The 24,788-nt window shown below is 39.6% G+C and overlaps 1 protein-coding gene across 2 annotated transcripts; it reads right to left on the bottom strand.

The window, feature by feature from the left end:
• Nucleotides 1-4,265: 4,265 nt before the first annotated feature.
• On the bottom strand, nt 4,266-23,267 carry ELK4 (ETS transcription factor ELK4). 2 transcript variants are annotated; one of them, XM_082431575.1, is made up of 5 exons: nt 23,025-23,267; nt 17,194-17,466; nt 15,223-16,098; nt 14,342-14,458; nt 4,266-12,318 (listed from the first exon to the last, which is right to left on the bottom strand). In XM_082431575.1, the coding sequence occupies exons 2-5, from the start codon at nt 17,455-17,457 to the stop codon at nt 12,220-12,222; spliced, it is 1,356 nt and encodes a 451-aa protein (XP_082287701.1). In that variant the 5' UTR covers nt 17,458-17,466; nt 23,025-23,267; the 3' UTR covers nt 4,266-12,219. The 2 variants fall into 2 exon arrangements, with proteins under 2 accessions (XP_082287701.1, XP_082287702.1); XM_082431576.1 differs by having other exon boundaries at nt 17,251-17,466; nt 23,025-23,265.
• Nucleotides 23,268-24,788: the final 1,521 nt, after the last annotated feature.

Here is a 24,788-nt window from a genome sequence, read left to right as displayed (position 1 = left end):
AAAAGCTACAAATCATGGCTTTATTGTCCCCTTGGAGAGCCATCTGATAAACATTTACCAGCATACCACTGCTAATCATCAATGCTAATTGGTCCAGAAGTTGTCTGGGAGAATGGGATAGAGTTTCTGCTTTTCTTACTGACATTGAATGGCTTATAAAAGGTATAGAAAGAGCATTAAGAATTTCTCAAAAATATCTAAACTTTACATCTTCTATAGGGAAAAAAACTTTTTATATCACGTCAGAATTTTCTTTAACATAAAGCTGGACGACTGACCAATTCGAGCTGTGCAGTATACTGAAAGCAGTGTCTGTCAAGGAGTATCAGCTCCTGTCCAGATCAAATCCTGTAGTAATACAGAGACAGAATGCAAACTCAGCAACTTGGAGCGGGTAAGAGTGCTGAGACTTCTGTAAGTAGTGAAATGGCTATTACAGTGGCTGTTTGTGTGTTAGTTTACCAGCACTTTCTCTGTGTAAATACAAATGTACATGTATAAATATAAAATAAGTGGATCATGGTTCTCAATAACCTGTCCAAGTGGAGCAGTTCACATGCCCCACACCAAAGGCTTATCCTGGAACTGTCGGCATTGTCATGTTAGCCAGCTCCATCTGCCATCAACATGGTGTCACAGTGAGAATCTGGCTATAGAGAGAGACCTGGTTCAAGCCCTGGCCTCACCTTGTAGCTATGTGGCCCTGGGCAGATCACTGAGGCTCTTCCCAGGCTTGCTTTTTTGTATCTGTAAAGTGACATTTCTAAAAGAACCTCACCCTACCTCAAAGGAATTCTGAAAGAATTAAGTGAATTTGTGTAAAGCAGTTATCATATGCTTGACATAGAAATTTGCTTAATAACTGTTAGCAATTTTTATTTTTAAAACCTCCTCGTTAGCAGCTTAGAAACTGTTCATATGTTTGGTACATATTTATTGTAAGTCAAACAGATCCAAATTCTTTTGAAAGCTGGTGGTCTAGGGGTATAGTTTTAACTATGTCTGTAAATACTTAAAAGTATTAGATGGCAGCCAGACTTACTTGTGCAATCTAACCAGAGTGAGTGACTGACCTGGGGAAAAAGAAAGCAGCTATATTTTTCTTGTGGTTTTTTTCAAGAAAACATCCTTTTTATACAGATTTAGAAAGAAGAATCAATAGCTATATCTAAGGTGATCATGATTAATTTGTGAACATAGAAAACAAGATTGAAACAAATCTAAGAGTACCTTTCCTAAAATAAAATATTTTAAATTTAATAAGCGTGTTGTCCATTATGAAGGACAATTGATCCTTTTATAAAAGCTCAGAAACAAATGACCAAATGTTGCCCAAAGACAGGTTTCTCTCATACTGTAGGTTCCCATGGCTGATATTTTAGAAGAAACAAAACTCTCAGAGGGAGGACTGAGAACCACTGTTCCCTCTTACATATGATCAGAATAAGGGGAAGCAGGTAGGTTTTATACCACACTTCAATATCAGTTACAGAGAAAGTAGGCTTTTTTCCTGATCTTCTTTGAAGGGTGTTGACATTTCAGAGTGCTGTGGAATCACCCTGTTCCCAGATTTCCTTCTGCCACTTGGATGTGGGAATCTAACCCATCAGTATACCAGAATCTGGAAGTATACCAGATTCACAGTGACATAAAAAGTCTTTTAGAGAATTCATTTATTCATTTAAAAAAGATTTATTGATCACCTTCTAGGTTTAAAGCACCGATCTAGGTGCAGATACAGCAGAGAATGGGACAGAAGTCCCTGCCTCACAAAGACAGTAAACAAGTAACATGCCACAGGGTGAGTGATCATTGAGTGCGTAAAGAAAAATAAAGCAGGGAAGGTGGATGGGAAGAGGGAATGTCAAGAGATGCTCCAGTGGCCTTTCTAAAGAGGTGCCATTTATGCAGAAACCGAAATGAGAGGCAGGAGCAACCATCCAAAGACCTGAGGTATCCCGTCGGGCAGGGGACACAGCAAGTGCAAGGGCCTTAGACTGAATATGCTTATAGCGTCTGAGGAACAGCAAGCAGGCCGGTGTGGCTAAGTGCAGTGAGGAAGCGGGAAGAGTGGCAAATAAGTTGGGGTGGTAGCTGGGGGGTCAGATCATATAAGCCATGGTAGGAATGTGGATTATTATTATTATTATTTTTTAGTTAGGTGAGGTTATTGGGAGAGTTGTGGGCAGCAAGGGACATGATCTGATTTACATGTTTAAAAGTAATACTCTGGTTGTTGTGTGAAAAAGAGAGAGACTGTGGAACAAGGATGAAACTGGGGACACCAGAAAGGGTATAATTGCAGTGAACTATGTAAGAGATGGTGGTGGCTTGGACAATGTTGGTAGCATCAGTAGTCAGAGTGATTGGGTTAAAGTATATTTTGAAAGTCAAACTGACAATTTGCTGATAAATCAGGTGTGGGGCATGAGAGAAAGATGGGAATCAAGGATAACCCCAAAGGCATTTGACTTGTGTTATGGGCATGGGATAAGGCCATTTAACACTGGAAGACAACGGGAGCGCTCAAGAGTTGTTTCAGGACATGTTCATTTTATGATGCTATCTTGGATGTCAAGAAGGCTGATAGATATAAAATCTAGAGGTTAAAAGTCAAGCCTGAAGATACAAACTTCGTGGTCACCTACATATAAAGAATGTTTAAAGCCACGGGACTGAATGAGGTCATCTAGGGGGTAAATGTAGAGAGAGATCGAAGATTGAGCCTTGGGATTCTGCAACACCGAGAGGTTTGAAAAGAAGAACAGGATCCAGCAGAGTAAATGAGAGAAGCAACCAGAGAAGTAGAAGGAAGTTCAGGAGAGAATGTGGTTTCCTGGAAGGCATGTGAAGAATATCTTAAGAAGGAGGAAGTAATCAGTGCTGCTACAAGGTCCCATGTGGACTGAACATCAGCCACTGGATTTGGCAATACGAAGGTGACCTTGACTAGAGAGGGGTTTCTATCAAATGATGTGTATTCAAAACATATGAGAACCATAAAATCAACTCTGTTCCAGCAACCTCCTTGCCACCAATGCTTGCCACCTAACTTGCACAGCTATTAGAAATTATTGTCCCTGTTTGATTTTTCATTATATAATGCCCTCTTCTTGGAAATTATTCCAAATGAAGTCAACTTCATGGACTCCCTTCAGTTACAGGGTGTATTCCAGTAATTGCAGTGCTTTGTAGTGACAATCAATGTGAACTCTTAAAACTGGTAATGATTATCTCTTACCTAATAATGCCAGCCCTGGAAAATTACCCAATATTAGGATATTCGTTTTATCATTAGATGCATCTATGAAACACAAAGTATTGATAATTGCAAAAGAGACATTATGCCTCTCAAAAGAGGACGTGTCAGCAGTCAGAAAGGTTAGAAAATGGTGGATTAAACAGGTTATTTTTACTAAAAGATTTCTTAGAGCTTTTAATATTCTAATATGCACTTCGACTCTCCAAGAGGTGAAGACCCCATTTCCCAAACTTATTCGCCCTCGTGGGACTACTGTTCTAGGCAATGCATTTTGAGAACATTGGTTTAGGGGAATCCAGCAGTCCTCACAAGTGGTTACCACCCACTGTGCTGAGTGAACATTGCCCCATCATCTGAAGGGACATCTCACCAGGGCTAGTGAACTGTCGTCCCCCGCGGGACAGTTAGTTTGTTACTCTTATTTTCATCTAGAGATATGAAACAGAGCTCTGATGTGATTTTGCCACCTATTAACCCCACTTGCCCCCATGTATATTTTATCAGACCAGTTCTAAAAAGGCCTAACTAACTAACTTCATTTGCTGAACGAACTGAAGTCTCTAGTTTCTAATCTCAAAAACTACGTGAAAAAACAATGCCTAAAGCAGAAATAAGCAAGAGCTGCTTCTTACAAAGGACTAAAACAAAAGAACCTGATTGATTGATTAAAATTTAAATACTTTTAAAAAATGTAAATAAATTTTAAAAGTAAAATAAAAAGATTTCACAAGGCAAATAATTTTTCTAGCCAGTCAGTACTCTTTTAATTCCTTTTTATATCAACAGTCATTTTACAGTTTCCCCTTTTCACTACCTATCATCTCAACACAGGCTTTAAATATTTTAATGTAGATACACATCAAATAGTTGAAGGCCAGGTTTTAATGATTGATAACCTTTGGGAGAGCTGAACTTTCCTTACCCACATTTAGCATAGATGGGAATATAATACACAAAGACTACCTCAATAGATGTGAGAGGAGGGAAATAATTCAGAAAGTCATTTTGTTAAAAATATTTATTTAAAAAAATACAATTGTCCATATCAAGTTGCACATACATCTATTAACATATCTATATAATTTTGGACTTCAGTAAATTTGATACAGTGCTTTCTTAAAGCCAGCTTGCCATTATACAAAGCAGATTCCTCTGACAGTTCTTATATAAAATAGTTTTTAAAAATGTATCATCTTTCTAAAAAGATGCATATCATCATTACAGAATTTAACAATATTTTTGCATAAAACTTGAAGCCATAGAAAAAAAAGATCACCTGATTGGTTATTCAGAGCAACCCCTTACTATGTCTGGAGGTGCACTGAGTATCAACTACACTTTTCCCTCCTAAAAGCAGCATATTATAAAGCCCTCAAAGTGCCAGCGCATATTCTTCCTCACCAACCTAAACTCTGTAAAGTTTTTTTGCCACACACATGTAGAGCTGAAGGCTCTGGCTACAGCCATACTAACTACCCTAAAACAACATCCCTTAGGTTTCCCAACACGTTAAGTCAGACTGCTTAGCTAGAAAATGTGGCAGTTTCTCTCCAGCTGCATCAACAATTAATGTGATTTTAATAAATGTTAGCAGTTACCATCATTTGAATTGCTTTTTTAGGAAAAAGAAAAGAAAGTGATTTTAATACTTCGAAGGTCTCCCTCATGTAAATTACACTGAGATTAATCAAGACAAGTTATTAATGACAATTTAACAGTAATGCAGTCTTTTGGGTAGGTGTGCACTGGCATTATATGTAAGTATTCTGTTTATACAAAAGTAGTGGATACTAGATATTATGAGAGATAAATTTCAATAAAATAAACAAGGGGAAAAATAAACAATGAAGTAACTGTCTTCTCAGCTGAATGAATCGGAGTTTAAGAAAAGCAAAAGCACCCTGACAAGTTCTTATTACAGAGGCCAAACTAAGACGCTGAGGTAAAAGAATACATCTCTCTGTGTTAACACCACAGCAGACACATGCTCTTTTTCTGACTTATAGATGGGGTGGACGAAAATCAAAAGTTTAACAGTATTTAATTTTCAAGTGATGTCCATACTTGAAGATCCAGTAGGGCTCACAGAAAACTATTAGTTTGTTCTTCAGAGGACAAAATTGTACACTTTTTTTTAAAGCCAACTTGATTATCTAGTGAAAAGGGCAGAATTCTAAAAAACTAAGTCAAAAATTTTATTTGCCTCAAACCAAAGCCAACCAGTAGCAAAATGACTGGACTGAGTTTCATATTTAATCTTCCCTACCCACATAGATAAATGAAACTGCTAGAAGGTAAAAGTGAAGAAATACATATGATTGTGACTAGAAAAGGTCAAATGGCCAAACCAAATAAATAGGCCTCAAGTAATCAAAAATTAATTGCATTCATTTCTATCTTTACATATATGCATCTTAGTTCATTTCACTAATACTGAACAGGGAAGTTCATACAATATGCTACTTTATCACGTAAGCAATGAATGTAATGTACACTTAAAGGCCCTTGGTAATACTGCCATCAAAAACAAAAAGTATGAAATGTCTTAGCAGGGACTGTGTCCCCGACCTGACAGACAATAAGCAACAATGATTAAACAGAAAAGAAACTTGAAGTTGGCGAACTCACAAAGTTGAGTATAATCCACCAACTGCAAACCATTAAAAGTCATACATTTCTACAAAGCAGAATATTAAAAGCTCGTAAATTATTTTAAAGCATCCTAGCCAAAACAGCATACCTTACAGAGCCTAGAATGGCTCATTGGGTAATCCATTTATCCCTTCTCCAAACAGTCTTAAGTTCCAGAAACATAAGCAAGCAATAAACCTTAACTTCCCTGACCCTCAATATCCTCAAGATGAAATTAAACAAAATAATCATTAAGTGCTTCCAGTTATTAAAAACAGAACAGTGCTAATAATGGTGTCCCAAAAAGTGCCAAGTGATTTCATACCAGTATATGGCATTCCCACCCCTGAACTCTAGGCAAGCTTGAATGATGGACTGGCTAGAACTCAGGCCCAGCCACAGGGCACCTCCCCACCCCCAACCCGTCCAGAAGATCCCAGGCCTGTCCTCGCAGGGCTCATAATCCTTGGAGGGGACAAGAACAAGAACGGGCCCTTATGAGATGGGAAACAAGGCAAAGTTGAGAAGACCATTCAGCCCAAGATACTCTGAGTTTTCTGCTAATGCTTTTTATGTACAGTTCAAAAGGATGAATAGGCTACAATGCCAGAATTCCTCCACCACTATATCAATCATGGTTAAATCTGTATTTTAGAAATACTACGTCTAGTATAAACCTCCTCTCTGAGAAACTTAGAACCCAACGTAACAAGGATTTAACACAAAAATGTAGAAATTTTTAGAAAGAACATTCTTACTTGCTCAATAATACATGAACATAAGAAAACAGTTTAAGATGACTTTGCTTAGAGTATGTCACATGTAGCACTGTACAGTATTTCTAAAGAGTAGACAAGCAATTAGTCTTTAAGGCCTATGATTCTATGCATTTAAAAAAACTGAAATGTGCAAGGCATTAATTTTTAAAAAGTGACAACTGCAAAGTGCAGCCAATTTTTGTTTTTAAGTTTTAGTATAAAATAGCCTAGGAACCATCCTAGACTAGGATGACCATATGTTCCCTCTGAAAAATAGATTTATTTATACACATACACACAAAGATATACTCAGTCAATACATCAGTATACATACACACACATATATGCACTCAGCCAATCAGAATGACTTGGAAAGAAGTGCTCTAGTTTCCAAAAATATTTTAAAATAAAAACTTAAGCCTCATAAAACTTCTTGATGTATATTATACTCAAAAGATTAGAGTTCAAGAGACTTACTATGTTTGATTGTATCCCTCATAAATTTTCTTGTTAAAGGTTTCATTTAAAATGTTAAAACAGCCTGAATTTCCTGGTTTCTATAGAAAGCTTAGAGCCAACCTTTCCCCTCTTACACAAACCACTCTGATTTCCATTTTCACAACAGCTAAGTGTGGATGGCAGCACCCTAGAAATTGCTATTTTCTGGCAGGCTGTCAATCTATCACAATTTTTTTTTTTTTTCAGAAAAGTAGCTTAAAGAAACTGGCAGCTTCAAATGGAACATTTATACTACATCAATAACTCACCTTTTCAGATCTGCTCTGTTTACAGGTAAAAACATGACTTTCATCCTAACAGGTTCCACCAAGTACGAGAAATGAAATCAAACCGCCTTCTTTTCTTGCTTAATACACCACCACCCACAAGAATTCTAGATTCTAAGATTAAAACTTCAACTTCAGTAAGCAGAGTTCTGATGACACAGAGAAATAACAGGGCACCTTGTTTCAGGCAATGCCAGCAGCATTAAAAACAGTAACAACCCATTTAATTGCTGACCCAAAACCAAGAAGATAATTAACCAAACACTTTCCATCGAACTAATTCTCTGGTCAGAGTACCTGCTCAAGATAATTATGGCTGGCCTCCACTTCACTACTATGAATTGAACAATTAACTTCTCAATTCCATTCTGTCACACCCTCAGATCACAGACTACGTACTTCATGAAGAGTCTAGTTTTCCTGTTGCTGTGGTCCTTCACTCAGAGCTCCAGGCTTCTGCACAGAGACCTGCACTTGTCGCCATACTTGTTTACACACCTAAGAATGGCACCTCAGCACAATGCTAGATTTCTGGCATGGGTAAATAAAATATATACAATAAATGAAGTGATAGATAGAACAGACCCATCAAGAAAGTATTTATTTCTTCAGATGCCAAAATGTTACCAAAAAAATAATAATAATTAAAAAAAACTTACCAACGCAGCAAGAAAATGGAGGTTGTTATGTATTTTAACATAAAGCAACTTGAAATAAGTCTGAAATTGTTGGTAAAATGTAACATTAATAAGGCCAAAAGAAGTTTGAGAGCAGCTAGTAAAATAAAAGTAAATTATAAAGTCACACCGAATATGAAAAGGAAAGAGACAACAGGCTGTCAAAAATAATAAGCATGAAGCTCTGGAAAACATTTGGTAATGGGCTATTTGGCAACATATGAAAAAGAAATTTCTTATGAAAAAGAAATAGGAAATTTCAGAAAGTTGACAACAAGCTCTGCTGAAACATTCCTAATCTCTACTGGAGATTTTACATAAAAATCAAATATGTAAAGGATTTCCCCATACACCAAAACCAAAGCTTCCACATTGTATTTTTCAAGATTAGACTGACAAACAATACCCTGAGTCAGGGGGCTTTAAAGTAGAGTACATGCCTCCAGGGGGGTGCACAAGACAATCTACTGGGTGCAGGAAAAAAATATTAGAATTTCTACTCAAGATTTATTTTTATGCCATCCTTAATTTCTGTTTTGTGTTATGTCTTATAGTGTACATAGGACTTTAGTATAGCAGTATATAACTTAACATATATACATATAAATTTGCAATAGGGTATTTGTGTTCAAAGCCTTTTATTGATCAAGGTGTGTGTTCATAAAGGTTGGAGACTGCTTTTCTGAAATGCCAGTGAGTGGCTCTAATGTGCATAAATTCACTAGAAACATACAAAACTGCCCTTGAGAACTTCAGAATCATAACACAAGTTCTGAGATCAGGATGAAACAATGTCATCAGACTAGACATCACACAATGCCAAGTGTGAATGGAACTGAAGTGATAATATCAACAGCCTGCAGTTACAGCTCCAGAATTCCAAGCCTCTGATTTACTGTCTCCTCCAAGCCTAAGTGATGCATAGTATGGAGAAAACTAAAAATTGTGCCATGTAAATAGATTCAACAGTCAGTGCTGCCTTTTTTGATCTCTAATATAGTATGTAAATCTTCAAGGAATTGTAAAAAAAAATCCAGTGTAAAAAAAAAATCCAGTACCCTTTTACTATAGGCTCATGGGCTTATTTTCCCCATCAAAATCTAAAGAAAAAAATTACTCTAACCTGTATTTTAACCACCAAGATGTAGAAAAATTAAACCTATATTTTAACTCGAAGAAGCATAAGGTTGACCTTTTGAGGGTTTCTGGATTCTTCCATCATGTATAAATTTTAAAAAAATCAATGGAAGTTTCTACCTTTGTTTGAACACATAAAATATGCCATGAGGAATATTATATCACAAAAGCACTGTGACAAACCAAAAAGAAAAAATTATTTTAGAAATTATGTGAAAATCCACCCTAGGGTGAAATAAATGCAGTGGTTCGCTGGCTGAGTGTGTGGCTCTGAGCCAACTGTGCGCCCCCCCTTCTCAACTCCAAGGTGGTGGCTTAAAATCAGCCACAGAGGGAGTAACTTACATCATGGGAATCAGCAAATGCTACAATGTAAGGGCCTTTTTTTCCCTTCAGAGAGCCTGGTGGTTAAACATCTCGCAGCATACAACTGACTAGATATCGGCCAGAGCAAATGAAAAGTTAAGCTAATCACAGCAGAAGTCGCAAAAACTCACTAAACCTGCTCCCCTATCTTAACTTGGGCTACTTTTGCCCACCAGCATTCATCCTGGCAGAGTGACTAGTGATGGATACCAGCTACCGCTACCAAATATAAGTCTCTCCAGTGAATACTGATCTTAAGTGGTATGTCACCTTTTGATGCTAAGAAGAACTCTGTGGATGTTCAAAAAAATACAAAACAGAGACTTTTCCAGGAAGGAGGTAGTTTACAAATAGAACGATCTGCCTCATACACTTGCACTATGGTTGCAGTTTCATTTCACTTAAAAAAGTGAACACATACATACACACGAACACACACACCAACTTCCCCAGAATAGTTGATCTCAAAGAGAAAGCAGATCATCATCAACCTCCTAAGGCCCACACCTCTCAGAGACTTCTGGGAGAGGTTTATAGGCAGAGGACTCACTCAAACTGGTTCCTAGGAAGTTGCTTTGACTGAGTTTTAATGGTGCCCTTGGTTCCAGGCACCCCTGTGCTGAGACGGTTAATTATCAAAGATACTATCTATGAAAACAAACCAATGGCTTTTCTCCTTTGACTCAAAATAAGATACTTTTGTGCTTTCAAAATTTAAAATATCTAGTTAAATCAAGCCATCAATATTTACTTATCTAATGTACAAAATGTGAATTAACCTAATAAAAACTAGTCCAAAGTGCTGCTGAGCAGTCTAATTTCAAAGAGGCATGCAAACGAAATGATTCAATGTGGAAAGAAAATCCAGTATGTCTGTTCCCCATCACTACTGAACACTACCTTTCAACACTGCTATTGCACATCTCAGGAACAGAACTTTTCAGCTGATAACCACAAATGAACCAGTAACAGGTCTCCAACACTACAAATATAAAGGCAGCTCCCTGAATACTGTCCTTCTGCTACTAATGAACTAGCATAGACATCTTATGCTAGAGTTTCTCCATACTGTATAAAACAAAGTGAACTTTATATATCTGGAAGATGCTGGTTTATAGCAGTGTCACTTTGAGCCCTCAAGTCCTTACTACTCCCTTATTCCATTTACTTCAGGTGGTTAATTATAGGAACTATTTCTATAGGGTTAAAAGACTAGTTTAATGGGCAGGGTGGTGGTGGTGGTAGCAGCATATCATCTGATCCTGGACTTTAAAGCCAAGTTTTTCAAAAGACTCAACTGTGATGTTGGTATCAAATCAGTTTAGGGGATCAACAAATCTGTCTGCACCTGGCACTGGTTACTATATGGTAATATTTTATAAATTTGGTAGAGATGAAGGCCTAAGTTTTTCATTACTAATATGAATAATCCAATCCCTGTGGTATGAGCATTGCCCAATGAACTCTGCTCCTTCCTTATTAAAAAAAAAAAAAAAAACCTCAAAGAAATAAGCATATCTTTACTTCACTACAGATTTGGAGGCTTCACTTTGCTTTTCATCTTCCTAATTACACTGTTAAAACTATCACAACCTCTAACAACCTTAAATTTAAAAGACAAATATACAGTAGAAAATCGGATAAAATGAACAAAGAAAAGGGTCCTTCATGCCGGTACCTTCCAACTGAGAAAAGCCTTACATGTTGTTTCAAGTTATTCAATTGAATCTTTGACTCAGAGATGCCTCAAAATTTCAAACCTCAGGTTCATCTCCCTAAAAGCCATCATTTACCATACTGTATTCCGTGGGTGTGTAATCATACCACCTAGAGAGCAGATGACATTTCTGTGCCAGATATGGGGTCCCATAGTCTCACTGGTTGTTCCAAATACTGTTTTAAGTCCCCGGTTTAAAAATCTCCCTATGTGGGAATAAACTAGCTCCATGCTCTGTTGACAGGTTCAGACAAGATCACACATATGGCTAAGAGATCCACCCTGAATAAATGTAAATAAGATGCCTTTTTGTGGAGTTGCTTACATATGTTATAGTTCATAGCAAAACAGAATCTACCTAACAGTCCTTCTCCAATCTTACTTTGTGTGAATAGGAATGATTCTTTTTCCTCCACTGCTTATGCACAACTCAATATTCAACAGAGCACATTAAGTCCTAAAGATATGGCCCATTTCATTTAACTAATATTTCTTTATATAACATGCTCAAAGCATAATTTTTTTCCTGGCCAAAGGGTCCCAATAAGGCAGGAGGAGTAACTTTGTTCTTAATTCTCTTGCAAAGCATAGCTAGCTGCTAAACCCCACCAAAAATTTCTTTAACACAAAGTTCAAAATATTTTTTAAAAAGAAAGAAAAAGAGGGAGGTGGAGTCTGGACTCCAATTAAGGCATTTTTATACACAGTCTAACTTGGGTCCTATTCAAAGGGAATCCTAAAAAAGCATTTTTAATGGGGAATGGCAGAAATCACAATAGTCTATTATCAGCATTGTGACATATCAATTGCTCACTTTAAATGTAATCATGTTGGGTGTCTTTCTGTTTCTTTATTCCTTGGTTCTCTCATCCCACAAGTGCATAGGTTATGTTTTCTGTAGGTCTGGGGAAAATGGGCCAGGGGTGGAAGGTCCATCCAGGCCAGACAGAGTGAACGGCCCATGACTGTTCAGCACAGAAGGAAACTGAGAAAGAAAATAAAACACATTATCATCCTATTATGCAACCCTAAATTTCACTTTCTGTCCCTATTATATTCCCTGAGGCAGAACATGACATCCACCTGCAGTGGCTCACAAGACAAAGGCAGTAATTGTTTATCATGGAAGAATATGATGTCACAAACACTTTAAAAAAATTGTTTGTCTTACATGTTAAATATTAACACCCTCCAGCGTACCTTGATGGAATGGAAAGGGCAAACCTATACTTTCCCTCAGATGCTAGGGTACACAGGTTCACACGTGACTTCAAATGAAGGTTTTAGAAAGTTCAGTAAATGACAGCATGCACTACAGAGTATAATTCAATTGTACAGCAAATCACAGACTATCACAAAGAGGTCCAGAAGGAGATGCCCATCTCTTAACTGCTGCAAATAGTTGTCGGGTGCTCATCCTAGAAAAGGGCTCCCCATCATGTATTCTGAGACCAAATTTATACGGAGAGTCCAGGCTGAAGCTACATGAGCACTATGACTCTCTCTCTATAATTCAATTATCTGTTTGTGAGAGGCAAAGAAAAACGTAAAATGAAATATGGAAAATTCTCAACACTCTATTCAAGAATTTGTAAGTTTTTGCAAAAAATTGCAGAAGTAGTAAGATTTTTAATTTTCTTTCTTTTTTTCCCCCTCACCATTCCATTTCCAAAAGAACAAATGAAAATTTAAATTACAAAATCTAAGAAGATCTCCCAGGGAGTCATCCTTGAATAAGTGAATGAATCAACTACAAGAAAGCCTACAAGTTATAAAGTCTAGATGTTCTGGGCAAAATAATGGTTTAAAGCTGTGAGACCGGGACTTCCCTGGTGGTCCAGTGGTTAAGAAACCACCTTCCAGTGCAGGGCACGAGGGTTCGATCCCTGGTCGGGGAACTAAGATCCCACATGCCGCGGAGCAACTAAGCCCGTGCGCCACAGCTAGAGAGCCCAACTCGAGAGAAGCCCATGTGCTGCAACTACTAAGCCCGTGCGCTCTAGAGACCGCGCGCCACAACCAGAGAAGCCCGCACGCCACAACAAAGAGCCCACGTACTGTAACGAAGACCCAGCGCAGACAAAATAAAATAAAAATAAATAAATAAATACCTTAAAAAAAAAAGATTAATAATACCTGCCTGGCAGGGTTTAAATAAATAAATAAATAAAGCAAGCTGTGAGACCTTTCCTAAGATCTTGGTTAAGAGGTAATACAATATTCTTTTTGAAAAATATATGTATTTAAAATGCTGATGGGGGCTTCCCTGGTGGCGCAGTGGTTGAGAGTCTGCCTGCCAGTGCAGGGGACACGGGTTCGAGCCCTGGTCTGGGAAGATCCCACATGCCGCAGAGCAACTAGGCCCGTGAGCCACAATTACTGAGCCTGCGCGTCTGGAGCCTGTGCTCCACAACAGGAGAGGCCACGATAGTGAGAGGCCCGCGCACCGCGATGAAGAGTGGACCCCACTTGCCACAACTAGAGAAAGCCCTCGCACAGAAACGAAGACCCAACACAGCCAAAAATAAATTAATTAATTAAAATGCTGATGAATATCAATTCTGAATGAGGGGGGAAATGGGAGTATTTGATATACTATTCTCAAGAGTTTTCTCTATTTTTTTAAAATCCTCAGTTAAAAGGGGAAACCCCTCTTAAAAAAAAATATATATATACACATTTTCTTTTTTTAGAAAAGAGGATTTCTAGCATTTAAAATGACAAAAAAAAAATTGGATGGGCTCAAAATCTACTACAGTTTTAAACAATTCTTGGTCTAATTCAAATGTATGGGATAGTAAACAATGAAAAGGAAACTCTGCCATGAATATTTATCTGAGTTGTTTGCTGGCCAGAAAATTAACACTTAGAAATTCAAAAATAAATCTAAGCAATACTTATTAAGTAGAAGTTTTACAATGATTAACTGAAGAGTGGATACTGCCTTTTTGCCTCTTTCTTCATTTACCACACCCCAATTACAGAAGACAAGCTTTTATGTAATTTACCTGGAAAAGTGTGTTAGCACCTTGTAGCCTGGCTGGACTTAGGGGAGCAACAGGGCTGAGAGTACTCCAAAAGTGGATACTGGAGAGCAAGGGGCTCGGAGTCAGTAAGATGGGCGTCTGCAATACACAAACCAAAAATATAACTAAATGGCTTATCAGGATTATGTTTACCCTTGTAATACACAAATAGCTCTGAATCCAAATATTGTCCTATTCTCCACTCCAAGTATCTCCAAGTCGGAAATCTTATCATGAGGAAAAATTCAGAAATTACTTTTACAACCCAGGTAAGATAAAGGTCAAAATATTTTCTAACCCGTTTTTGGTAGAATCTTTTTCAAATAGAAAAATGAAACCAATCTGAATTTTGGTATGGAGAAATTATGGCTAACTGAGTCACAAACATATTTTCCCCTTAATACTGCGTAGGTCTGGGAGTAATCTAACTATTTAAATGTTATATGAGATGAGCAAGTTAAGAAATAGCTAGTGAAAATAACTGCACAAACTTGTAAGGACCTCAGGATCTGTTGTCTTCTAACTTGAGATTATCACTGTTGTTTTATAAGACCCCCCCCCAAAAAAAAAGAGAGAGAGAGAGGGAATATACTTATTTTCTTTAGGAGAAAGTGGAAAAACCAAATACTTATTTACTTGTAGAACAATGAATTTTTTAACACAATACTCCAAACCTTTTATTTTGAGAATCCTAATTGAGGTGAGGAATTGGGTTACTTTCACAGGGTCATATAACCTTCTGTAAGGCAAGCCTATGTAGCCAAATGAGAACTTGAGGTTATAAATTCTGGATTTGTTTTAAAAGGTGAGTAAAAACAAACAAAACAAAAAAAATGCGGCACTAATAAGAAAGAAAGTGTTACCTGTGAAAAAAGTGCTGGCGTAAGAGAAGCTGTAGGGAGAGATGGGCTTAATATTCCCAGTGGGCTTGGATCACTGCCCGTGATCACCAGGGTTGGTGCCAGCTCTAACCCCTTGGGTTTCTTGGACCTTGATGAATTATTTGTTTTGTCCTTTTCTGGCAAAGCCAAATCCTGGTCTTTAGGCTCCAGGGACAAGTCCTCTGGAAGTTCCACTGGCTGAGAAGCCACTGATTCCATGTCTGTGTCCATATCTGGGTTGGAACTCAGCGGTGGTGAAGGTGTTCTAGAAGGCTCCTGCAGAGGGGACACGGACGAAATAGGTGGTGTGGTGGTAAAAGCGGCAGTTACACTAGATGCAGAAGTTGGTGCTTCCAGAGAAGGCAGTCTGGGGGAAGCCAAATTCTCCAACGCTTGCATAGTTTCTTCTGAAGATGGAGAAATACTTGGCCCAGTTGAAATGGCAGCAGCAAGAGGTTCAACTGGTGGCTTTTTGGCAGGTGTGGTTACAAATTTGATAACAGATGGTGTTGGCTCCTGAGGAGATTTTTTCTCTGCCAATTTCTCAGCTGGATTCTCAACCTTTATAGATTTGAAAAGCTTCCTGTTGCAGGAGTTCAAAGAGTTGAGAGTAAATGAAGAATATAAGCCAGAGTGTATGTAGTCATTGCGGCTAGAGGTCTTGGCACCAGGCTGTGGTGGCTTCTCTTTCCCGCCATTCTCCACATCTTTGGAACTGTTGCTGCTGAGGTCACTGACGCTTAAAGCTTCACAGTCTCCCTCAGCCCTGCCCACTGTCATCGGATCCATGTTCAAAATCTCTGGGTACGAGACAAACTTGTACACAAACTTCTGACCATTCACTTTTTTAATGATATTCTGTAGATAAATAAAATAAGCACTCTTAGACTTTCTTAAACTTTTCTTAAGCATTTCTTAAACTTTACCCACCCCCCATGAAAAAGCTGACCTAATGGGGTTCTCTATTTGATGGGTAGTTTACTTGAAAACTTCAAAATCATCTAAATTTATCTAGCCATACCAAACACAGTTCCTACTATTATGGAGTACAAGTTAAAAACATTTAAATGTCTTATTAACAACTGAACTAATATGTTACATAAAAGCTGAAAGATTTTAATTGCTTAACACTGTCAGCCAAGTATCTGTATGAAGTCAAAAATTGCTGAACTGCAATCTCAAATAACTCCAAAGGTACAAGCCATTCACATCCTGAGGAAGCAAAAAGGAATTCAGAATATTACTTCTGCTAAGGTTCCTACTTCCTTCAGAAACTCCAGCTGTTTCTTACCTCATCTCTCCATACAGGAAAGCTGATAACATCAACCACTCAAAGGTGAAAGAAATTAAGATCCCAGCTTCTCACTTTAATTCTACCCATTTGAGCCATTTATTTTACTTCAGTGCCCAAGAATGTACTCAAAATAATAAGAAATTAAACAACAAAATTTTAACTAAGAAATCACATCTAGGTATTAACAGCTATTCTTTAAGGTATTAATTTGTGTTCCAGGTTAAACTAAAAAGTAAAAATTAAGTAGAGCTAAAAAAATGAGTAAATATGAGACAATTTTTAAAGTAAATTATGATATAAACAAGAGTATTTATTGATCCTCAAGAATCTCAAATTTCCTTTTCCTTATTCCAACTCTATAATCATTTTTTCTTTAAAGACAACTGTAATTAGGAATAAAATATGAGCAATGGGAGTTGGGTACTGAATAAGAATTTGCAGAAATACACCTGGAACATTTACATCTGTCAGCCTAATTCCAAACTGCTGAAGCTGTAAAATAAATTGAATTAAAATAAACCAGAACAGTGATCATTTCACAATGTCTACGAATATCGCATCATTACGTTGTACACCCAAAACCAATATAACTTTATGTCAATTATACCTCAGTTAAAAAAAATTTCTTTTAATAAATAAATAAACCAGGACATTAGTACCTCTAACCTCACCAGAAGAGAAGGATCAATTCTTGTTTTGAGGTGGATGTGTATTACCTTCACATAATAGTATCTGAGGGCTCGGCTGAGTTTGTCATAATTCATATTAGGCTTGTTCTTTCGAATCCCCCAGAGACGAGCCACCTCTTCTGCCTGCAAAAGCTTGAACTCCCCATTATTAGAGGTCCAGCAGATCATGTGATCGTTCTGAGGCTCCTTTAGGAGCTGAAGGAGGAACTGCCACAGGGTGATAGCACTGTCCATAGCAATGAGCTGAAAGAGGCATCGAATAAGATACACAGTTAACAGCCAACCGTATATGTCAGACGCTGTTTTAAGTACTCTAACTGTATTAGACTGATTACTCATTTTATCCCCACAACAATCCTATAAGACAGATACTACTGCAGCCTCATTTTACATGTGAAAAAACTGATTCATTAAAGAGTTAAGTAACTTGTCTAAGGTCACACACGTAAATGGTGGAGCTGAGATTTAAACGCAGGCAATCTGGATCCAGAGTCCAAACTCTTAAGCATGCCACGCTGCTTAAGAAAAGTCCTGCTGTGAGATAAAGCTAGTTTCATAAATTGCAGGAGCAGACTGACGAATGCCAACCAGTAGAGTATCACTGTTATTAAATTTTATCTTAAAAACTCATTGTCATATTCTCCGAGGAGACCACCATTTCAGCATCTATCTAAATTAGCCCAGCTGGTTTATTTGCCAGGATATGTTGTGTGTCTCAGGGTGGCCCAGAGGTATAGGGAATAATCTACTTTTGCTCCACTGGTATTTCTCCTCCAAATAGTTTCCATTATCATAAATGTAATTTACACATAAATTGGCAACACTGAAAATTCAGCAAAATGTTCCCTAAGTTACAAGTCCTGTCACCATTCTGTCCACAGGGATTCCACCTGCATAGATCCTCCTTTTATTTGATTAGCAACCTTTATTTGATTATCAAGACTGTAACTGAAATATCTTTCAGTATCTCAAGTTTTAGGATCTTCCTATTTAGGCCAGAGTTTCCTAAATTCAGCACTACTGATATTTTGGGCCAGAGTATTTTTTGTTCCTGGACGCTGTCCTGTGCATTGTAGTTTAACAACATCCCTGGCCTCTACCCACTAGTTGCCAGTAGCACCTCCTGCCCAATTTGGCAATCAAAATGTCTGCAGGCATTGCCAAATGTTCTCCTGGGGGGACCATATCATCTCAGTTAACAACCATTGGTTTAGGCAATGGAGCAGCAAGGAAATGTTCTCACAAAGTTATTTTCCTCACAAAAACTTCAAAACACCTTGTTTATAAGGAAGAATTTTTGTTTTAATATTTATTAAACATCTTTATTGGAGTATAATTGCTTCACAATTGTGTGTTAGTTTCTGCTTTATAACAAAGTGAATCAGCTATACATATACATATATCCCGATATCTCCTCCCTCTTGCGTCTCCCTCCCACCCTCCCAGGAAGAATTCTTTAGGGCAGAAACTCTGGCCATATATAAGCACATTCTAAAAAGTCTATAATTGAACTTAACACACACACACACACACACACACACACAAAACAAAAAACCTTCCTTTTTAAATCTATGAATTAGATCTCACTGGATCAGAACAGGACTTAAATGAAATCAATTCTGTTAAAATACTGTAAAAACAGGTAAATTGACTACATCAAAATTTAAAACTTTGTGCTGCAAACAATACCATCAAGTGAGAAGACAATCCTTGGAATGGGTGAAAGTATTTTCAAATAATAAGGGACTTTCATCAAAAAAGTATAATGAATCCTTACAATTAAAAAACAAACTGAAAATAGGCCAAGGATTTGAAAAGACATTTCTCCAAAAAGTAATACAAATGTCCAATAAGCGCATGAAAAGATGCTCCGTGTCATTAGTTATTAGGGAAATTAAAATCAAAACCACACAAGATACCACTTCACACCTACTAGAATGGCTATAATCAAAAAGACAGATGATAAGTGTTGGCTAGAATGTGGAGAAAAGTGAAACCCTCATACATTGCTGATGGGAGTGTAAAATGGTGCAGCCACTTTGGAAAACCGTTTGGCAGTTCCTCAAAATACTAAACATAGAGTTACCATATGACCCAGTAATTCCACTCGTAGGTATATGCCCAAGAGAAATGAAAATATATGTCCACACAGACACTTACACAGGAATGTTCACAGTGGTATTCATAATACCCAAAAAAGTAGAAACCACCCAAATGTCCAACAACTGACGAGTGGACAAGCAAAATGTAGTCTAACCCAGAGTGAAATATTAGCCAGAAAAAAGAATGAAGTACTGATATGGGCTACTTCAGTGGATGAACCTTGAAAACATTACCCTAAGTGAAAGAAGCCAGCCATTTACATGAAACGTCCAGAATAGGCAGAAAGTAGATCAGTGGTTGCTTAGGGCTGGGAATGGGGAATGGGTGGGGAGAAGAAAAGGGGAGTGACTGTTAATGGGGTGATGAAAATATTCTAAATTTAGATCGTGGTGGTGATTATACAACTCTGAATATACGAAAACCACTGAACTGTACTAAGAAGGTGAATTTTATAGTATGTGAATTGTATCTCAATAAAGATGTTAAAAACAAACAATACAAAAGTTAGGCCTGAGAAACCTAACTCTAACTATGTACAACTCACAAAGGGTCAACAATGTCTGCTTCCAAAAAGGGCAAAGATGAGGAACTATACTAGAAAATACCTGAGTTTCTGTAACTTTTCTGAGACTTTCAAAAAGTCCTCCAATTATCCTCAGTTATCACTTCGAAGCTGGTTATACAGAGATACTGTCATCCAAAAGTAGAGTTGGGAAAATAATAAAGAATAGAATAGGGGAGATGCCTCCCACATTTACAGAGTTAATGGAGAAACTGAGGCCATGAATCTAAGTCTCTTTCATCACAGTCATATACTCTGTTCATTAAGGAAACCACTTCCCTAGATGGATAAAAGCATTCACATCACCAGTGGGTTGTAAAGAAGTATTACATTATTAGATACTAAGTGATAATAATGTACAAATATGAAATGCTACTTTAATGCTAAATAACTATGCTCACTAGAAATCATAGTTTCCCATAGCCTCACTTAAGCTGGGTTAAAATAGAGGTTTTATATTATATCCATCAAGTATTGGGTGGGGAGGTGGGGGGTGGGGGGTCCCTGCCATTTCTCTGACTTTACTGCAGAGGCTTTTCTTCTGATAATGCCTGTTCATGGCAAGTTACTTTTTAACTACATGTCTCCCATTTAAACAATTATTTGTTAGTCTAAATCTGTTACAACTACTTCCCAGTAAATTTCAGCTTAACCAGAGAACCCAGTCTCCACATTTCCAGACATCATCTTCATTATCAACAATGCTTACAGCAGTGTGTGAATGTGTGAGAGAATGATAATGGTGGTGATGTTGAAGCTAGAAAGGAGGGGAAGAGGAGATAGGAGGAAAGAAGAAAGTGAACGGGGCAGAGAACTGGAATCTCAAGACTATTACAAATTTGGTGCCTGTAATTCCATTTATTTTTGGAAAAATTCCCCAAACCAAATCCTAGAGGCTTAATGCCTATCATGCAGATAGTGCTTGAGCCCTACAGGTTTATAATGGCTAAGCAATACATGCAAAAAGAAAGAACCATCAACATCTCCACAGTGAGTACACAAGTGCCATCCTGAGCAAATGGGAGGTGTTCCCAAGGTGGTGTGGGTTTACCTTCCACCTCTCCCTTTGGTTATTAGGAGAGAGTGTGTACCGAGCCAAACGCTGGTGGGGCTGTTGCACACTGCAGGGCAGAACCCAACTGTGTGGAAAACGCTGCAGCTTTAGTGTACTTCACAGTGCGTCGGGGATGGGAAATGGTTGTGAAAGAAAATGGGCACTGTGGTTTTGGACTTAAATACTGGAAAAAAAATTTCTTTTGCGAAAAACTAACAAAGACGTAAAATGGACATCCTCAGTGGGTACTTTAAAGGAATATTTTACTCATTCAATTTTGATACCAGTTTATTCTTTGAAAAGGTGGTGAACCACTGGGCATATAGTAAAGCTGAACCTCTTCATTTTAGTTCCTAAAACTGTGCTTTAGTATGAAATTCAACAATTTCTTCAGCCATAAAAGAGAATTAAAGGAAAAGAAGTTACAGAAGACAGTTATTTAAAATTACAGAGTGAAATAAAGTCAAAAATATTAAATACTTTTCTTATTATCTATCAGTCAAAAAACCCCAAAACCCTTTCTTTTTCTTCTCACGAAAATCTCAATGTTTCTACAATTACAGTTTTTTCCAAAAGTTACAGTTTTAAAAGAGATTTTTAGTAGAAGTATAATGAGGGAGGGAAATACTTAACTGATCCAAGTGAAGGAATCTGATTTTTGAGGGATTAAATGTGGAAAACATAACTGATTCTAACTTAACACTTCAAAGATAGTAGATTAGTCCCTGTGCTAAAATGAAAGAAGGAGCATGTTGAAGTAACTCATTAGGGAAAGGAAGCCTCTATTAAGTGAAACCTTTCCCACCCTAAACATGTTTACAATACACATAGTCCAGCTGCTGTGGTGACCCATGGCCCAACTATTTTTCAGAAACAGTAGCTAAGACCCCAAAAATAAATGTCTCCAAATTCAGAGTGCTGCTTAAGTAAAACAAAAGCAAATTATGAAATGTATCAAGACTAGTTTCGACTTAAAATCATCGTAGTTGTCAAAAAGTAATCTGGTGTATCTAACTGTACAGTATCCTATACTAACAGAATATTAAAAGTGTACTGTTACATTACCATAAAACTTAAAAACAACATTTCCCTAAATGTATTCCACTTACGCAGTTTTAACATTTAAACAAAATTAAAGAGGGGAGAGTTCCTGAGGGGGAAAACTGAATCACAGTACATTTTAATGAAAACACCACTGACAGTCTTAAATACTGAAGCACCAAGTTTTCCACGCAGTGGCGCGGTGAGTGGGAGATGGCAAAGAGGGAGGGAGGCTCTGATCCACCAACCAAAGAGATGGGTGAACCGTTCTGATGAGGAATAAAATTCCAGAGTCTTTCTTTAAATGCCCTAAACTTCAAATAGCAATAGCTTGGGAAAAAGCCAACTGTGTATCGTTTGACTACTTCAGTCAACAATGCCCTTTATTTCCTGCCAAAGCCAGTTAATAGTCAGCCCCCAAAAGATGTTTCCAATTGATCTTCTTAGGAATGAAGAAGCCACCAGCCTCGCGGCAGCTGTACATTAAGCGGAAAGTAAAGAGGGGAGGGGGTTTGCGGGAGAGAAATAGAAAAAGAAATGAAACTTGACACCGGATGAATAGCGAGCTTGGGGAGAGGAAGAGACACGGATGACCGTGTGCCCCCGAGGAGATCAAAGTCCGGAGGAAGAGCCGCAACCTCACCGGGCCTGGGTAAGCACTGAATTACTGTACTTTCACTTTCCAACTTCCTGTCACTACATAAAGTCAGAAATGCTCCCCTCTTGCCCCCCCTAAAAAAATACATCACTGCCACCTTTTGCCCCAGGGACCTCGCGGCACCAAATAAGGGGCGAAGAGAGCGGAGCGCGGCGCGCCGCATCTACCTGCGCGCCTCGGGGCTAGGGCCGCCTGAGCGGGCGGGGCGGGGCAGGGGCGGATCCCTAGGGGAGCGCGCGCCGCAGCCCCCGCGCCCGCCCCCGCGCGCTCGTTTCCTGTTGTGCAGCGAGCCCCTCGCCCCCGCCCGTGTTCCCCGCCGTTGGCGGGCCTCAAGACCCCGACGGGGCGCGGGGTGGACGGGGCGTGCGGGGCTGGCCGCTCACCGAGGCCACGCGCGGGGCTCCCTCTGGGTCTCCGCCTCGAACACGATGCTCCTCTCCGCCCGCCGCCTTCTCAAGCTGGGAACTCGAGGATGGCGCGGCAGCCGCTGCGACCCCCGCGGCGGAGCCGGAGAAGGCGCCGGCGCCCGAGCCAAGCCCGCGGGGTGCCCGCAGCCGCCCGCATCTCCCGCCGCCGCCGCACCCGCCGCGGCTCCTCGCGCCCCGCCCTCCCCGCCCCCACACGCGGCGGCGGCGGCGGCGGCGGCGCGGGTCTTCGGGGCCGCTACCCGCCGGGCGCGCGCTCGGGGCGTTCCTCGCCGCGGCCGAGCTTGCCAATCGCTCCGCGGCCGCGGCCACTCTCAAACCCCCCGGCTGCGTTGGAACCCCTCCCCGACGCCGGAGCTGATGCGCGTCACTTCCGGGGGCGGGAAGGGAGGGGCCAGCAGCCGAGGGGCTCGGCCAGCAGCCGAGGGGCTCTGCCAGCTGCCGCCGTAGCATCCTTCGCCGCTGTCCCCTTCCCCGTCCCAGTTTTGGGGGGCCAGGGGTGCGGGCGCGGCGAGGGTGCCGCTTGGGTTTCTCCGCTTTGCACTCTGCGCTGGACTACTAGCCAGTTGCTGTTTACTGAGGCCCACGACCCGAAACCGCACACCAAAGCTCCCACATGGCTCGGGACCTCGGAGGGGCCTGGGGCCCCTCCGTGTCTCCCCCGCCCGAGGGAAGAGGTGGCGCTCGCCAAGCAGCCTCCAGGGGACCACTTCTGTTGTTGCGAAACTTAAATGTGAGGGCTTCTCCCTCCAGGCCTCCCGTCCTGCCTTCTTGGCTGGGTGGACACAGAGGTCGGTATTGCCACAGCTTTCTCATCAAAGTGCCAGATCCCAGGGCACTATGAACACTTGATAAACATTAAATCAGCACTATGGTTCTCTAGTGCCGGGACTGACAAATAGAAACACTGGTGTCCTGGGGAAAGCTCGTTCTGGCGTTGGAGTCGGAGACCTGGAATCCTTCCGTGGCTCTGCCTCTCACTAACTCGTCAGTCTTAAGCAATTTTCTTTACCTCCCAAAACAGTTTCAATATACGAAAAATGGAGAGAACCCAATCTCTTAGAGCTGTAATGATTAAAGGAGATAAGGTGCATAATCACCTCGCAGAGTGTCTAGCCCATAGGTTCTCATTAAATAATTTTTAAGGAACCAGGTCACACTTAGTACAAGAAACTACTTGAACAATTTAGCAGCAGAAGGTATAACCTTATGCTGAACAAAACCTCCAAGAAATGTACTGTGTATCCCATTTAACAGGAAACCAAGGACAGGCCAGTGTCTCACTAGCTGTGTATCCTGCAATGAGTTGCTTCACCACTCTGAACCTCAGTCCCCTCATGTAAAATGAAGATAATAATGTGCAGCATTGCTGGGAAGATAAAATGTGATAAAGGCTGTAATGTGCTTAGTGCATTACCTGCAGGGCACATAGTAGACACCCAGTAAATGGTGATGTCATTTATTTTTGCCTCCTCCTCGTCCCCACAGTTGAATTCATGGTTTAAAAAAAAAAAAATTTTTTTTTTTGGACGTGCTAAGTAGCTTTCAGGATCTTAGTTCCCCGACCAGGGATTGAACACTGGCCACAGCAGTGAAAGAGCGAGTCCTAACCCTGGACCTCCAGGGAGTTCCCCATGGCAAAATTAATTGAACTCACTGAGTGAAATGGGATCATCTCAGGGAGCTCTACTCAATACTCTGTAATGACCTATATGGGAAAAG

The sequence above is a fragment of the Balaenoptera physalus genome (genome assembly GCF_965194825.1).
Source record: "Balaenoptera physalus genome assembly, chromosome: 1".
Classification (NCBI taxonomy): domain Eukaryota; kingdom Metazoa; phylum Chordata; class Mammalia; order Artiodactyla; family Balaenopteridae; genus Balaenoptera; species Balaenoptera physalus.
The sequence above is the reverse complement of the archived record's forward strand: the minus strand, read 5'-3'. Positions and strand labels throughout refer to the sequence as shown.